Source organism: Saccopteryx bilineata, chromosome 4 (genome assembly GCF_036850765.1).
Source record: "Saccopteryx bilineata isolate mSacBil1 chromosome 4, mSacBil1_pri_phased_curated, whole genome shotgun sequence".
Lineage (NCBI taxonomy): Eukaryota > Metazoa > Chordata > Mammalia > Chiroptera > Emballonuridae > Saccopteryx > Saccopteryx bilineata.
In genome coordinates, this window is record NC_089493.1 from 263516991 (window position 1) to 263534540 (window position 17550).

General features: G+C 48.2%; 1 protein-coding gene across 1 annotated transcript; it reads right to left on the reverse strand.

Annotated features, from left to right (window-relative positions):
• Nucleotides 1-836: 836 nt before the first annotated feature.
• ACTL6B (actin like 6B) lies at nucleotides 837-16730 on the reverse strand. The gene is made up of 14 exons (XM_066278034.1): nucleotides 16631-16730; nucleotides 16088-16164; nucleotides 15720-15885; nucleotides 15313-15413; nucleotides 6744-6841; nucleotides 6039-6133; nucleotides 5867-5973; nucleotides 5071-5160; nucleotides 4855-4916; nucleotides 4625-4739; nucleotides 4406-4486; nucleotides 4211-4306; nucleotides 3930-4016; nucleotides 837-997 (listed from the first exon to the last, which is right to left on the reverse strand). The coding sequence occupies exons 1-14, from the start codon at nucleotides 16653-16655 to the stop codon at nucleotides 917-919; spliced, it is 1281 nt and encodes a 426-aa protein (XP_066134131.1). The 5' UTR covers nucleotides 16656-16730; the 3' UTR covers nucleotides 837-916.
• Between the last annotated feature and the right edge of the window lie 820 nt (nucleotides 16731-17550).

Consider the following 17550-nt stretch of genomic DNA (forward strand, 5'->3'; position numbering starts at 1 on the left):
TCTGGTATGGGGACCCCAGGAACTCATCAGGGGCACAAACCACTGTTTTACCTATAATTTCAGGCAGGGGGCGCGCGTCCCCAAGCCCCGGCGAGGATCCCAGGACCAGTAGTAGCTCTGGAATAGGAGGGCTCAGGGACCTCGTGAGGGAAACCTCAATTCCTTGGGAAACCTCAACTCCTACCCAAGCTGGGAGAGAAGCTCTGAGCTGCTGGGGTGCACTAGTGCCCCAGTTCCCGCTCCATTCCTGTCACCGCCAAAAGCCCTGGGAAGAAAGACAGCAGTGTAGCGCCGGCTCACCTCAGCTGCTGGTCCGGGGGTGCTTGAGCACAGTCTCTCAGAAGGCCCGACGCCCCGCCCACTCCAAACCCCACCTCTGGCTCCGCCTACTCCGGTCCTACCTCTGGCCCTGCCTTTGCCTCGGCCCTTCCCTTGCCACAGCATCTTCTGTCCCGCAACCTCTTCCCACGCCTACTCGGCTTCTCCTTGGGAGACTTATAGTGCGGCTCTGCCGGGTCCTCAATGCGTGATCCTCCCCGGATCGTAGCCCTTTTCAAACCTGAAGCATCCGTGGCTCTTGCAGCTTCGCCCCTCCTGCAAACCCTGTCCTGGTCCCCATCGTAGGGTCACGAATAGATGTAGTTGTGGCCCTCCTTTCGCTAACGCCCAGAACCTTGCACCTACACCCCACCCTCAAAAAGGCCAAAAACTTTTTTCGTAAAACATTTTTACTCCTTTCAACCCAGAAACATCACAATCTAAGAGGACAAGAGGTACGGAAAAAAGAAAGGGGCGATGGGGTGGGGGGTAGGGGACTTTGATCTGCGCTGGAGGAGGCCAGGGAAAACCCTCTCCCACCTTCTGCATTCCCTCCCCCACAGTTGTGAGCGGGCCAGTGAGTGGGGAGGAGGAGCCCTCAAGGGCACTTCCGCTCCACGCACTGTTTCCCGCCTTCTTCGTATTCCTGCTTGGAGATCCACATCTGCTGGAAAGTGCCCTGGGTACGGGGGATGACATCGGCTGTCAGGGAGGCCCTGGAGGAGTTTGGGAAAACGCCTCCCACATTCCACACGTGCTGGCTCAGCCCTTGGAAACCTTCTTCCTGCCCTCCCTCCAAGGCCCACTTCTCATCCGCAACGACCTCTCCAACTCCAATCTTCCCCCCCCCCCCCCATCCTCCCGCCAATCCGTTTATATTCTAGGGCGAATACCCTCCTTCATATCGTTCAATTATAATGTTGACTCATTCATTCAACAAATTTATTGCGCACCTGTCTGCCCTGGGCCAGGCTCTATTTTCGACCTTGGTGGTTCAACTTACAGCCCCAGGCCAGCCAACCGGCACCCAACAACTCCCTCCCCACTCTCCCCGCCTCCACCTATCCCCACTCCCCACCCAATTACCGCACACATATACATATATTCCTCCTCTACCGGGAGTCTTATTACTCCACCAAGCCTTACAAACAGTCTAGTCTTTCCTAATTCCCAAGAAAATCTTTCCCCCACTCTCACCATTCCTGCAGCACCTAACTTGTGATGGAGATGTGGTCATTCTGGCATCCTCCCCCCCAAAGTTGCCCCTTGAAGGGCCTCCTGCACTGGGCATCCCAGACTGTCTCTTCTTGTTGAGGATTGCTCTGTTTCTGCTTAAAAGTTGGGCCTATGTCCATGGTTCTGTCCTGTTTTCTCTCCTTGGCTCATAGAACAAGCCTTCCTGGATCAGCTCATCTGCTCCGGTGACTTCTTATGAGCTAAAACCCCACGCCCCCCTCAATTCCCTTGCAGAGATCTCCATGCCAAGTAACAGAGTCAAGTGCTCAGCTGTCTTTTGGATACCTCCTCCTGAGTGTTCTTCAGGACCTCAAACTCACATATACACCACTGAGTTTATCATCTTCCCCCAGATCTGGCCCAAATCTGCTTCTGTGGTTTTTCTTGCCTTCTACACTAGCACTGTCCAATAGAGCTGCCACTAGCCACATCTGGTTATTGAGCACTTGAAACATGGCTGGTCTGAATTGAGATGTGCTCTATGTAAAATACACACTGAATATTGAAGATGAAGTCCACAAAAAAGAATGTAAGATATCCCAATCATTTTTATATTGATCATATATTGCAATGATATCTTGGATATATTGAATTAAATAAAATTTATATTCTTTAAACTTAATTCCACCTGATTCTTTGGAATCTTTTATATATGGCTACTAGAAAATTTTATTTATTTATTTTAATTTTTTATTGATTCATTTTAGAGAGATAGAGAGAAGCATTCATTTGCTGTTCCACTTAGTGTGCATTCATTGGTTGCTTCCCATATGGATCCTAACAGGGGATCAAAGCTGCAACCTTGGTGTTTCAGGAGAATGCTCTAACCAACTGAGCCAACTGGCCAGGGCCTAAATATGGCTACTAGAAAATTGTACATATGACTTACATTATATCCCTATTGGACAGAGCTGCTAGAAGCTAGGATCTTGGGCCTCATCCTGGACTCCTTCTCTCTTCCTTCTTGTACCCAAATAGTGTCTACATTCTGTCAGTCAGACCTCTGATAAGCTCCCTAATCCACTCCCTGACATCCACTCCTCTGTTAAACCCTAATCACAGTGGAGACCACTGAGCCCAAGTGAGCTTCTTAAACTAACATTCGATTGTGTCTGCTCATTGCCTTTGGCCTTGCCTGCCTCTCTCCATGGTCCAAGCACCTTCTCTCCCTTTTTGTCTCATGAATTCTTACTAGTCTTCCCATTTCCTTTTGCATCCTTCTTTTTTTATTTTTTGTATATATTTTTTTTTTTTTGTATTTTTCTGAAGTTGGAAACCGGGAGGCAGTCAGACAGACTCCCACATGCGCCCCACCGGGATCCACCTGGCATGCCCACCAGGGGGCGATGCTCTGCCCATCTGGGGCATTGCTCCGTTTCAACCAGAGCCATTCTAGCACCTGAGGCAGAGGCCATGGAGCCATCCTCTGCGCCCAGGCCAACTTTGCTCCAATGGAGCCTCAGCTGTGGGAGGGGAAGAGAGAGACAGAGAGGAAGGAGAGGGGGAGGGGTGGAGAAGCAGATGGGCACTTCTCCTGTGTGCCCTGGCTGAGAATTGAACCCGGGACTCCTGCACACCAGGCCGACGCTCTACCACTGAGCCATCTTCTTATGGAAGCAGGGACTATGCCAGGCTGTCTGTTCACTTCCAGTGCACAAGAGTCCCACAATAACTACGTGTGGCTGGCATACTCAGCCCTGAGCTAACTTCAGACTGTCAGCGTCCTGCCTTTCTGACCCTTGTTTGTGTCTCTCTGGTGACTCCCCCTCTAGTGGATATCCTTTTTGTCCTATCATAGCTCTGCTGTCCCTTCTGTGTGGCTGATACCTTATAGATACAGTTTGTATCTCCAACTTCCTGCTCAACATCTTGCTTCTGTCCCAGCAGCAGGTCTGAACTGAACTCACCACCTCCTGCCCCAGAACCAACTTGCCTACCTCCTCCTTTAACTTCCCCTTGCTCTCCTCCCCATCCCCACTGCTACCCACTCTATGATTCCAGGACAATATAGCCTCCTTGCAAGATCTCCTCACATCCAGCTCATACCAGTATCCCCAAAGGCGTAGTCTTCTCAAACATGCTTGTGGCTGTCACCTAGCCTTGCCCCAGACCTTCAGAGTCTCCTTTCTGCTGAATGAAGTGGTTGCTTCGCCTTGGCACAAAAGGCTACCACAATTTCATCCCAACGAACCTTTCTAGCTTCCTGTCCCCTGCTCCCTGGTTTGCGTCCTGATGGAACATTAACCCTTCTGGAAGCACTTACTGCCCTTTCTCAAAAACAAATGTTTGTTGAATGAGTAAGTGTGGAGGCAGGCAAGGTGCTGGAGCTGCCACATTCCCACGGGCAGAGACAGGCCAGACCCCTTCTCACTCACCAGTGAGGCCAAGATAGAGCCTCCAATCCAAGGGCTGAACTTGCGCTCCATGGTGCTGTTGCTGGCGATGAGTTTCAGTCGCATGCTCTGGGGGGAAAGAAGGGCTGGGGGAAGCGGACCCCTGGGTTCTGGGAAAGGACAGGGCTGGCGGTGGGGAAGACTGGGAAGCCATAGGGGTGAAGGGTCTGTTCTGGTGGCCAGAACACTAGATGTTTGGGAAAGAAGAAGGACTTGGTCCTGAAGGGTTAAACCAGGGGCCTTAGCTGGGGGTGGTCTCCTACCGGTGGGGTCTTCTGGGAAAGCTCTCGATTGAGCCTGTCAGTGAAGCCCTGAAGCAGTGTGTTCCCACCAGTGACAATGACACTGCCATATAGGCCCTGAGAGCAGGGAGGAGGAGTAAGCAGACAGGGAACAGCCTTTCCCTGTATCCCCACTTCTCCTGGGTTCCTTTGCCCAGCTGCAGGCTTGGGCCTCACCGGGCGAATGTCAATGTCACACATGCCGATGCTCGTGGTCACCACATGGCCCACACCTAACATGGTGTTCCCTGAGAGGCCCTGCAAAGAAAGATGACCTGAGCTTTGGGCCTTCTGCCCTCTCTCCCCAGACTCTTGTGACCCTTACCAGCTTTACCCACACCTCAGCATCCAGGGACTCCAGCCAGCCCCACCACAGTGCCCTCCGGCCAGCCCAACCTTGACATTGGAGGGATCAAACAGTCCCTCAGGGATGCGGAGCCGCTCAGCGCCGTAGTCTGTGTTGTAGCCATTCGGCATCTCATAATGCACTGTGGGCATTTGCGCAGCCACCCTGCACAGGACAGAACAAAACTTTGTCTGGAGTGCTCACGAAGGACCAGAGGTTCCCCCTGAGCCCCAGGCTTGCCTTCTTTTCCATGCCTCCCCCAGCTGTGGGCCCTACTCACTGCTCATCATAGGGAGAGTCTGAGACCTGCAGCACAGAAGCCTGGAAGTCCTGGATCACCTCCTGAGAACCCAGGAAGGTTGTGAGGGTTGGACACTCTCCTCAACAACCCCCAACCCCAGCCCACCTGCAGGGCCTCTGTCCTTTTCCCTCTACTCATGGTGAGGGACTAGCATCTAGGGAGGGGTGTTTCAGGGGACCCTTTCCAGAGCCTCACATTGCACATGTAGTTATGCCAAGACTTGGAAACCTGGGGTAGCTTCTCCTTCTTCTTCCAGTTTGGTGGGGCGCCCTCCCGCACGGGCTCCTGTGGGGGCACAGCCTATGAGCACCCTTCCTCATCCCACACTTGCTCAGCCTACCCTGACCACACCTGCATTCCATCACTCGCTGGCTCTGCAGCTAATAGATCCTGAGCTCTGCTCTGTGGCCCACAAAAGGTGTTTCTCTCCTTCCTTGTTGGAGGAGGGATAATGAGGAGAGCTTGTACCTGCCTACGCCATGCATGCAATGGGTACAACTGATCAGAAAGGCCTGGGTCAGAGAAAGCTAAGGGAATAGGGAATACAGTGGGAGACCAGAACCTTAAGGAAATAGCCTTTACTGAGCCATGTTGCATGGGGTGGTCCAGGGCAGACCCCTGCATGTAGTATCTTATTTGACATAGCAGCCTTATGTATTGTTATTCTACTTTATAGGGGATGAAAATGAGGCTTGAGGAACTTCAGTCTCATGCTCTAGATCATACAGTTATTACATGGTAGAAACAGGCCTTGAATCGAAGTCTATTGGACCCCAGAACTCACCACACTGACCCTTCACATCCTGCTACCAGCTGACTGTATGACCTAGGCCATGTCCCTCAGTCTATCTGTATCTCTAATGCCTTGATTGTAAATCGAGAAACTGGACCCAGGGTGCTGCGGGGGCTCTCCTGCTCCCTGATCTTATATCTAATGGATTAGTGGGTCCACAGTCACAGGTGAGTGCCCAAAACGCTCCAGAGGTCCCACCTTGGCTGCAATCATATAAGGTGGGATAATGTCAATAGCCATTTCCTGAAAGAGCTCCCGGCACTGCATGGAGATGAAGTCCCCTGCCAGAGGTGACTTGACGATGCCTAGAAGGGGAGGGGTGTCAGAGCCTGGCCTCCCAAGGTGACCCCAACCTCAGCCGAGGCCCCACCTTGCTGTAGGACGTAGCCATCATGCACTGGAATGGCCGTGGTGTGGGTGGCCCCACTGTCCAGAACCAGGCCTGTGGAGCGTCCATTTGCAAAGCTGGCATGGGATGGGTAGGTCAAAGAGACAGCAGTAGCAAATGAGGGGGCAGAGGCCCAGGTCTGACCTGGTCACTCTCTGCTGTCTCCTGGTTTGTGACCCATCTGGAGGAAAGCTCCTGATACCCCCTATACTTTTCTCCTGTCTGAATCACAACATCTCTTGTAGTCCTTTCGGAGCTCCCAGACTCTTTCGTCTTGGTTTTATGTTCTATGGGCTCCTTGAAATTAGGGGTCATATTGCCCCAGTGCCTAGTACAGGGTTCAATACAAGACAGATCCTTAAAAACATGCTGATTAGCTGCCTGGGAAGGAAACTCCTCAGTGCCATATATTTTCTCTCCTCTCTCCAGACCCCGTCCCTGCTGTTTACTTGGCTCAACTCTCTCTCTGCTCAACCTGATCCAAGAAATGGAAAGTAGCAGTTTATCTGGCTACCCCAGGGTCAAGACATTCAGCCCACAGAGGCTTTCTGTACTAATGGAGTTCATGGGGGGTGTCTGCCCCTCCAGTACCTTATCTCTACAGAATCAGGCCCATCCCCCAGCTCAGCATGACACACACACACCCTGGCCCTCCACCCAGGCAGAGCAGCTCGACCCAGAGGATACGCGGTGAGCACAGCTGTCTTGCATAAGAAGAAGGCAGGAATGTTGTACTGCTCGAACATCAGCTCTGTCAGCTTCTCCCGCTTAGCCCGTGTGTTCCACTGGAGAGAAAGTGCAGGAGGGAAGGATTCAGGAATGGAGAGGCACAGACCCATGTACACACACACACACACACACACACACACACACACACATACACACACACGCACACACTTTTAACTGAGGACAGAAGTCAGTCCCCTTGACCCACCTTTAAAATGTGAGAACTATAAATAATTTTTAAGAGCAGAAGTATTTGTCCCTATTCATTCTTTTAAAAAATATTTATTTTATTGAGTATAGAGAGAGGAAAGGAGAGAGAGAAATAGAGAGACAAGAACATTAGTATGACCTGTATGTACCCTGACTGGGGATCGAACAGGCAACATCTGTGTTTCTGGACGATGCTCTAACAGAACTATCAGACCAGGAAAAAAATCAAATAAAATTTTATTTTTATTTTTTTTAGCTTGAGAGAGACAGAGAGAGAGATAGAGACAGAGACAGACAGGAAAGGAGAGAGATGAGAAGCATCAACTTGTAGTTGTGTCACTTTGATTTTTCATTGATAGCTTCTCATACATGACTTGATAGGGGAGGGGCTCCAGCCAAACCAGTGACCTCTTGCTCAAGCCAGCAACCTTGGGCTCAAACCAGTGACCTTGGCCTTCAAACCAGTGAGCTATAGGCTCAAGCCAGTGACCATGGGGTCATGTCTATGATTCCACGCTCAAACTGACAACCCTGCACTAAGCTGGTAGCTCATGCTCAAGCCAGTTGAGTCTGCACTCAAGCCAGTGACCTTGGGGTTTTGAACCTGGGTCCTCAGCATCCCAGGTTGACACTTAATCCACTATGCCACCACTGGTCAAGCACTATAAATAATTTTAAAGATCACAATTCAAATCCAACTGAAGAAGACACAACTCAGAGAGACATAGTGACTTGCCCGAGGTCACATGAAAAGCTCTTGGTAGAGCTGGGTCTAGTGTCATAGTCTCTTGACTCCTAGCCCAGTGTTCTTTATTTTACAATATACACACTTCAGGCTCTTTCTAGCCCCCAGTACATTTCTCTTCTTCCTTATTCTAATCATTTCAGAGGCAATAATGCTGGAGAGATTTCTGGGTAAAAATGGTGGATTGAATACAAACATCCAATTTTATTCTCTTTCAGGATTGCAGCAAAATTATAACAGGGCAATTTCAAAAGACACAAACTCACAAAACCCAACAAACACCATCTTCTTCTCCATCCCTCTTTCGTCTCTCTCCCTCTTTCTCTCTTCCCTTCCCACAGTCATGGCTTGATTGGTTCAAGAAAGTTGGCTTCAGAAACTAAGGATGGTTCCTGGACCTGCACCTCAGGTGCTAAAAAATGGCTTGATTGCTGAGCAATGAAGAAAGGGCCCCATATGGCCAGATCATCACCTTCTAGTGGACTTGCCAGGTGGATCCTGGTCAGAGCTCATGAGGAAGTCTGTCTCTCTGCCTCCCCTCCTCTCTCACCAAAAAAATATAAATAAATAAACCCAACAAACACATGAAATGATGCTCAACACTGACGGCCATTAGGGAAATGTAGATAAAGAGCACAATGAGATAACACTTCACATCCAATAATATGGTAATAATAATTTGAAAAAAAGATACAGAAAATAACAAGTGTTAGAAGGAAGTGGAGAAATGGAAATAACTGTACATTGCTGGTGGGAAAGTGAAATGGTTCCGCCACTGTGAAAAACATTAAATTACCAGATGGCCCAGCAATTTCACTTCTAGTTATACACCGAAAAGAATTTAAAACAGGTACTCAAACATATCAGTGCCGCTATGCAGATATACAACTGTGCATAGTGGCACTATCGACAATAGCCCAAAATGGAAACAATCCAAATGTCCATCAATGGAAGAACATAAAAACAAATTGTAGATAACCATTCAATGGAATATCACTCAACCATAATAAAAAATAAAGTACTGACACATACTACAACATGAATGAATCTCAAAAACATGCTAAGTGAAAGAATACAGACACAAAAGGTCACATAATGCATGATTCCATCTCTCTAAAAAATCCAGAATAGATATATTCATAGACACAAAAAACAGATTGATGGTTGTCAGGGGCTAGTTATGAAAATGATTTTTCTTTTGGGGGCAATGGAGTGTTTTGGAACTAGAGATGATGGTTGCACAACATTGTGAATGTATTAAATTGTTAACATTTAAATGTTAATGTTCTATTATGAGAATTTTATGAGAGAGGGAGAGGAGACCAGCAAAGGTTGGAAATAATAAGAAAGGAGAAAACAGCGACATATTTTTAAAGTTGGAAATCAGATAGGTGAGTGGTAACTGACCTAACAGATCCAAGAGTGCTAACTCATAAACTAGTAGTGGAAAAACCCCAGGAACAACTTGTATTAAAGTGCAGAATCCTCACAGTGCTCAGGAGTTGGTGGTTTGAGGTATCTCTGGAGTTGAAGGTGAAGGGAAAGCTAATACAAAATTGTTTAAAGGTAATCAAGTAACAGACCTAAACTCTTTCCCCAATTCCATGTCATTGGGCAATTGCCCACCCCAACTTTACCATAAAACTGAGAGTTGACTCTTTACAGAGTAAAACTGTGGATCTCTGAATTGATGAGACACTTGTCAGAGTTAGGAGTGAGGACACCACATTAAAAATAAAGGAATTAAGTGATGCCATGCATAATGGAATGTGGAGAACATCAGCCCTATTCTTTTATTTGGCTCTCATAATGGTGTGGTTAGGCTCATCTTTAGGATGGAAATCTTTCCTGGGGATTATATCAAAGATCTATCGAAAGATTCCAATTATCAGAGGCTGCTTAACAAACATCCCAGTCAGACCAACCTATAACAAAGATCATAGTGAGCATATCCCCCACCCCACAAAGCATCCTATCAGTTTTTTAGTCCCCCATCTTAATTATATACAAGCATACAACCAAGGATTTGCATAAATCTAAGAAAAGCTTCTAAAATGAGATAGAGACTCCTAAAAGGGTCAGAAAAAATAAAGCAGCTTACAACAGAGATGATGCAGGGATAAAAACTCTCAAGAAAATAAATAAAAAGACAAAATTTATAATTTTCTTATGAGATAACAGATTACACTGAATCCGTGAAACAAAAATAGGATGCTCTAAAAAATAACATTTGTGGTCCTGGCCAGTTAGCTCAGTCAGTTGAGAATGTCGTCCCAAAACGAAATAATCCAAATAATAAGATTTCTCAAAACAAGTAACAAAGAAAACTGAGATAAGTAAATAAATTTAAATTACTGAATTGAATAATTATTGAATTATTTTTTTCACTGATTGACAGATTTCTAGGGTCATTGAAGGGACATACTGTCTGACTAAAGCAGTGATTTTCAACCTTTTTCATATCATGGCACACATAAACTAATTAGTAAAATATTCAGCACACACAAAAATATATTTTTTGCCCATCTGATAAAAAAAATAGGTATAATTTTGATTCATTCATACTGGATGGCTACTGTTGTATTGGCTGTTCATTTTTTTTTTATAGGGACAGAGAGAGAGTCAGATAGAGGGATAGACAGGGACAGACAGACAGGAACGGAGAGAGATGAGAAGCATCAATCATCAGTTTTTTGTTGTGACACCATAGTTGTTCATTGATTGCTTTCTCATATGTGCCATGACCGCGGGCCTTCAGCAGACTGAGTAACCCCCCGCTCGAGCCAGTGACCTTGGGTCCAAGCTGGTGACCTTTTTTTGCTCAAACCAGATGAGCCTGCAACTCAAGCTGGCAACCTCGGGCTCTCGAACCTGGGTCCTTCCGCATCCCAGTCCGACGCTCTATCCACTGCGCCACCGCCTGGTCAGGCTTGGCTGTTCATTTTTTAATTTGACAATCTAAGATAAAAGAGGTCAGTGCCCCTGATTAAATAGTCAGGTATTGCATGTATTAAAAATTCTTGTAGTAACCTGGCCTGTGGTGGCACAATGGATAGAGTGTCTACCTGGAATGTTGAGGTCGCCAGTTTGAAACCCTGAATTGCCAGCTCAAGGCAAATATAAAGAACAATCAGTGAAAAACTAAAGAGAAGCGTCTGACTAGGTGGTGGTGCAGTGGATAGAGCATCAGACTGGGATGCCGAGGACCCAGGTTCGAAACCCCAAAGTCGCCAGCTTGAGTGCAAGCTCATCTGGTTTGAGCAAAGCTCACTGGCTTGGACTCAAGGTCACTGGCTCGAGCAAGGGGTTACTCAGTCTGCTGAAGGCCCGCAGTCAAGGCACATATGAGAAAGCAATCAATGAACAACTAAGGCATCACAATGCACAACAAAAAACTAATGATTGATGCTTCTCATCTCTCCGTTCCTGTCTATCCCTCTCTCTGACTCTCTCTATGTCTCTAAAAAAAAAAAAAAACTAAAGAGAAGCAACTTTGAATTGATATTTCTTGCTCCTCCCCCCTCCTCTCTCTGTAAAATCAAGAAATAAAATTCTTAAGACCTCCCCTTTTTTTCATTCTTGTGGCACACCAGTTGAAAATCATTGGTTTGCCTGACTTGTGGTGGTACAGTGGATAAAGTGTCAACCTGGAATACTGAGGTTACCAGTTACAAAGCCGGACTTGCCTGGTCAAGGCACATAGGAGAAGCAACTACTATAAATTGATGTTTTCCACTCCTCCCTTCTCTCTCTGTCTCTCATTCTCATAAAGGAAGGAAGGAAGGAAGGAAGGAAGGAAGGAAGGAAGGAAGGAAGGAAGGAAGGAAGGAAGGAAAGAAAAAAAAGAAAGAAAGAAAGCAAAAAGAAAGAAAGAGAGAGAGAGAGAGAAAGACAGGAAGGAAGAAAGAAAGAAAGGAAGAAAGGAAGAAAAGAAAAGATCACTGGACTAGAGTAATGGATGAAAATAAACTAATATAATGATGTACAGTTATAGAACACTGAGAACAAAGTGAAAATTCTATAAACTTTCAGAAGGAAAATAATTACACCAAGGATCACAAAATTAGATATTTTCAGCCCTCTTAATGGCAACAATAGATGCTGGAAGACAATGGAAAAGATTGTGAAGAAAAATGATTTCCAATTTGGAGTGTTATACCTAGCTAAAATATCAATACAAGGGCAGACATGCAAGATTTCAAAAAAGTTTACTTCCTGTGACTTTTCTAAGGCAATAACTGGAAGATGTACTCCATGAAAATAATGGAGTAAATCAAGAAAAAGAGTCACAAGATACAGGAAACTGAACTTTTCTTTTTTTCTTTTTTTTATTTTCCTGAAGCTGGAAATGGGGAGGCAGTCAGACAGACTCCCGCATGCGCCCGACCGGGATCCACCGGGCATGCCCACCAGGGGGTGATGCTCTGCCCATCCGGGGCGTAGCTCTGTCGCGACTAGAGCCACTAGCGCCTGGGGCAGAGGCCAAGGAGCCATCCCCAGCGCTTGGGCCATCTTTTGCTCCAATGGAGCCTCGGCTGCGGGAGGGGAAGAGAAAGAGAGGAAGGAGAGGGGGAGGGGTGGAGAAGCAGATGGGTGCCTCTTCTGTGTGCCCTGGCTGGGAATCGAACCTGGGACTTCCACACTCCAGGCCGACGCTCTACCACTGAGCCAACCGGCCAGGGCCGAAATAGGACTTTTCAATACAAGAGACAGGTAAAGGCAATCCTTAAGATGATGGTAAAAGGAGATGTCAAGATAATAGTTATATTCTCTGTGTAGAAGTCAACCAGTCCAAAGTGGAGCAAATCAGTGAGTTCTTGGAGAGAATTTTTCCAAAATGTTTATTTTATTGATTTAGAGAGAGGAAGGGGGAGAGAGAAAGACAGGAACATCTATCTGTTTCTGTATGTGCCCTGACCAGTGATCGAACTGGCAACCTCTTCCCTGCCAGATGATGTTATAACCAACTGAGCTATCCAGCCAGGGCTTCGTGAGATTTCCTCAAGAAGATAAAAATTGTTCGAATACCTAAAGGAATTAATGTTTTGAAAAGATATAAATAACTGATGAATTATTTAGGATCACACCATTAACTAGATAGAAAACCATATAAAATAAAAATCAAAACAATTTTTGCGCCTGACCAGGTGGTGGCGCAGTGGATAGAGCGTCGGACTGGGATGTGGAAGGACCCAGGTTCGAGACCCCGAGGTCGCCAGCTTGAGCGCGGGCTCATCTGGCTTGGGCAAAGAGCTCACCAGCTTAGACCCAAGGTCGCTGGCTCCAGCAGGGGGTTACTCGGTCTGCTAAAGGCCCGCGGTCAAGGCACATGTGAGAAAGCAATCAATGAACAACTAAGAAGTCGCAACGCGCAACGAGAAACTGATGATTGATGCTTCTCATCTCTCTCCATTCCTGTCTGTCTGTCCCTGTCTATCTCTGCCTCTGTAATAAAAAAAACAAAAAAACAAAAAAAAAAACCACACACACAAAAAAACAAACAAACAATTTTTGCCCTGGCTGGATACCTCTGTTGGTTAGAGCATTGTCCTGAAGCACAGAGGTTGTCAGTTCAATCCCCAGTCAGGGCACATAAATGAGCAGCTCAATGTTCCTATCTCTCTCTCTCTCCTTTCCTCTCTCACTAAAATCAATAAATACAAATTTTAAAAATAATCAAGACAGTTTCAGTTCTAAGAAAAATAAAAGCTGTGCAGGAAAGAAAAAGTAACCATAGTTTATTGTCCAACTCAGCCCTGATTACCATACATAATAATAACAGTGTAAATACTGAATGTTGATCTTAGAAAAACCTAAAATACAATTGTATTTAAAAGTGGGAATAAGAGCCCTGCCTGGATTATTCAGTTAGTTAAAGCATTGTCCCCATATGCCAAAGTTGTGGGTTCAATCCCTGGTGGAACAACAAATTGATGTTTCTCTCTTTCTTTCAAATCTTTTTTGTTGTTGTTGTATTTTTCTGAAGCTGGAAACGGGGAGAGACAGTCAGACAGACTCCAGCATGCGCCCGACCGGGATCCACCCAGCACGCCCACCAGGGGCGATGCTCTACCCACCAGGGGGCGATGCTCTGCCCCTTCAGGGCGTCGCTCTGCCATGACCAGAGCCACTCTAGCGCCTGGGGCAGAGGCCAAGGAGCCATCCCCAGCGCCCGGGCCATCTTTGCTCCAATGGAGCCTTGGCTGTGGGAGGGGAAGAGAGAGACAGAGAGGAAGGAGGGGGTGGGGGGTGGAGAAGCAAATGGGCACTTCTCCTATGTGCCCTGGCCGGGAATCGAACCCCGGTCCCCGAACGCCAGGCTGACGCTCTACCGCTGAGCCAACCGGCCAGGGCCCAAATCATTTTCTAAAAAACTTTTTAAAAAGTGGAAGTAAAAAAATATAAGTGGTGTGGGCTGGAGGAGGAAAGAGAGCTAAATGTCATTTTCTATAGCTGGAAATCCATAGATAATGCCTAAAACTAAAAAACTCACAAGCAGCAATTTAAATGTTATTTAGAGATATAAAAGAAAATGACAAGCCTGACCAGGTAGTAGCACGGTGGATTGAGCATTGGCCTGGGACACAGAGGACCCAGGCTTGAAGCCCCAAGGTTGCCTGGCTTGAGCATGGGCTCATCTGGCTTGAGTGTGGGCTCATTAGATTTTAGCATGGGCTCATCTGGCTTGAGTGTGGGCTCATTCGATTTTAGCATGGGCTCACCAGCTTGAGCACAAGGTCACTGGCTTGAGCGTGAGATCATAGACACGACCTCATGGTTGCTGCCTTGAGCCCAAAGGTCGCTGTCTTGAAGTCCAAGGTCACTGGCTTGAGCTCAAAGTCGCTGGCTTGAGCAAGGAGTCACTGGCTTGGCAGGAGTCCCGCCTCCCGGTCAAGACACAGATGAGAAAGCAATCAATGAACAGCTAAGGTGCAGCAACAAATAATTGATACTTCTCATCTTTTTCCCTTCCTATCTGTCCCTATCTGTACCTCTCTCTGTCTCTTTCTGTCTTTCCATCTCTCTCGTGCGCTAAAAGGAGAGAGAGAAAGAAAGAAAGAAAGAAAGAAAGAAAGAAAGAAAGAAAGAGAGAGAAATGGAAAGAGAAAAAGAGGGAGGGAGGGAGGGAGGGAGGGGGGAGGGAGGGAGGGAGGGAGGGAGGAAAGAAAGAAAATCGCAAAAAAGTAGTTAAAAGAGAGAAAAGCAATTCCCTCTGGAAATGGGAAAATGGAAGGAGGAAGGTATGAATGGCAGTTTTTATACTAACGTATTTTATAAAGAAAATTTATTATTTATGTGCATGCATAATATTGACAAAAATTTAAGTTAAAGGGTCAAGAAAGGACTTTATCAGGTTAAAAAAAATGGATAAGGCTGACTGCGGGAAGGGTGAGTGGATAAAGTAGGAGGAGAGAGAGAATGGAGACACCAGGAAGGAAGGGACATGTTTGAAGAGGATGTATGTGGTTGGAAGGAAAGTCTGAAAATTGAGGTGGAGTGATTGATGTCAGTGGCTTGAGGAGAAAGGTGAACGATGGGCTCCAAGGTAAGACTAGGGCTAGATGAGGCACTTACCGGGGCCTCAGACATGAGTACTGGGTGCAGGTTTGGCTCAGACTTGACGTGTTTGCTGTAGGTGTGATCCAGGATGGCTCGGAAGCACTCCCAGTCCTCGACTGGGGTCAGGAGACCAGTAGGAAGAGGTAAGGGTGGGCGGGCAGGAGTCCCGAGACAGAAAGGAAAGGAAAGGGAAAGATCAAGTTCAGAGGAGGAAAAATGAGACCAGCTCCAGTGGAAATCCCCCCTTCCCAGGTATCTGGTGAGGCCCCTTGGCTGGGAACTGGGCAGCTGTGGGAAGCAGGGAGGGGATCTCTGGGACTGGGGTAGCTAAAAGGAAAACTCCATGGGTGTGGGTGCTGTGTCCTGGGTTGTGGGGCGGGCTCCAGGTCTGTGTCAGGAGGCGGTGGGTGGGGGCCCCTTACTCATGCCATTTTTGAGGGGTGACATGACCTCTGCTCCATCCCGAGGCACATGCAGGGCGTTGGTGTCGATGTGAAAGATCTTCCCTTTCTTCTCTTTCTCCCCCTCCAACTCCAGCCCGCCCCCCTCCTCCGCGGCCAGCAGCCCCACTGTGGTAGGGAAGTCAGCCTAGAGGGGTGAACCGGCAGGAAGAGGAATCAACCTCTTGCCCCCGTCCAAGCCCTTGGCAGGGCCCTCAGCCCGCCCCTGGGTTCACTCCACATTCCCTCTCAGCAGAGCTTCTTTTTGAGCTGTGAGAGCCCTGAGTTTCTGGTAAACCTGGAGGGAAGTCTGGAGGTCCTAGTATTTGGGAAGGGGCTGGAAAGCTCACCTTGGGGCAGTCCTCCCCAGCGTACCCAGCGCGGACTGAGAAGGAGCCAATGTCAAAGACCAGCGCCCCCACCTCATCTGTGCAGGAAGACAGGCGTGTGAGGAGGTCTCTCCCAAACTCTCTCCCCTTGGAGAGTTCCGAGGAGAGGTCAGGGCAGAGCCACAGTCTCTTGCCACCTTCAAAACTGGCGGGGGCAGGTGGGAGCTCAGCGAGGAGTCCAGGGTGCTGGGAGTGGGGTTAAGCTTCCAGAGTCCCTTCTTGCCCAGTGGCCTTGTTCAGGCCACTCTCCTTGCTGGCAAGTAAGGGGTCGGGGGCCGGGCGGTGGTGGGTTGAAGGGTGGAGAGGTTGGGCCGGGTGCGCGCGAGAGTCCGGGGAGGACAGAATGTAAGAGTGGCGCAGGACCCAAACCCGGGGCTGGACCAGCTCGAGCGCGGAGGTGACAGGCCCGGGGGTGCCCAGAGCTTGAGTCGCGCCGTTTCGGGGCGAAGGACTGCAGGTGAGGCCGCGCCAGGCTTGGGAGCCCGAAGCGGGAGGCTCGCTCACCTCCGCCGTAGACGCCCCCGCTCATAGTGCCCTCTTAGCGCTGCTCGAGGCCCGTGGGCGGCGGCGGGATCAGCACCGAGGCGGCCGGACAGCTCCCGGGATCCCGGGCAGGGAGGGGCGTGGGGCGGCCAATCGGGAGGCCGGATCCCCCGCCCCCCAAAGCACCGCGGATTGGCTACGAGGAAAGACAATAACCTAGCCAGGGGCCGCAGCTTTAAAGGGACAGACACCACAACATTAGGTGGCCGAGAGGAGATTAGCCGATAGCAAGGACGTTGATAGCAGTAGTACCCAAAAGAGGAAGATCCCGTCCATCCGGAGACCAAGACTTTGCTGGGGTCCCTGCTCCCATACTTTTTAAAATGGGGACAAGGAGAGGGCTCCAAAGGCCGGGAGAGTCGTCCATCCTCAGGCTCCTGATAAAGGTTCCTCAGCCATACCCAGGCTTGAACGAAACCACCTGGAGAGAGAGGGAAGGGAAGAAGGAGAGGAAGATGTACGGGAGGGAGTGTGTCTTCATCTTCTCTGTTTATTCCTACCCTTGTCTTTCTGATAGCCCCTCTTTTCCTTGCCCGTCCTCTGGTGCCTGGGCCGTACACATACACACATGTACACATGTGTATACACATTCACACATGATACTCAGCTAAACCAGCTTTACCTTCCTTTCCCTATTCCTTTATCTTCATCTGTTCTCCTCAGAACGCATTTATCAAGTAAGCCACTAGAAGTCTCCTAGATTCTTCTGGGCTCCTGGCATGAACTCATATCCACTGCAGTTTTGGTAGTGAAGGTGAGGGAGCAGCTCTGACAGCCTGGCTTCACTGAGACTCTCATTGAACATGTGTAGAGGTGTGTGCCTTTATGTATGTGTTTGTATGTGTCAGTATATGTGTGCATATGTGTACATATGTGAATGT

Coding starts and splice junctions, on each gene's coding strand:
- ACTL6B (XM_066278034.1), bottom strand. CDS start 16,655: ATGAGCGGGGGCGTCTACGGCGGAG. Junction 15,886..16,087: donor CTGGGGAGGACTGCCCCAAG/GTGAGCTTTCCA, acceptor TCACCCCTCTAG/GCTGACTTCCCTACCACAGT. Junction 4,017..4,210: donor TTTCCCAGAAGACCCCACCG/GTAGGAGACCAC, acceptor CTTTCCCCCCAG/AGCATGCGACTGAAACTCAT.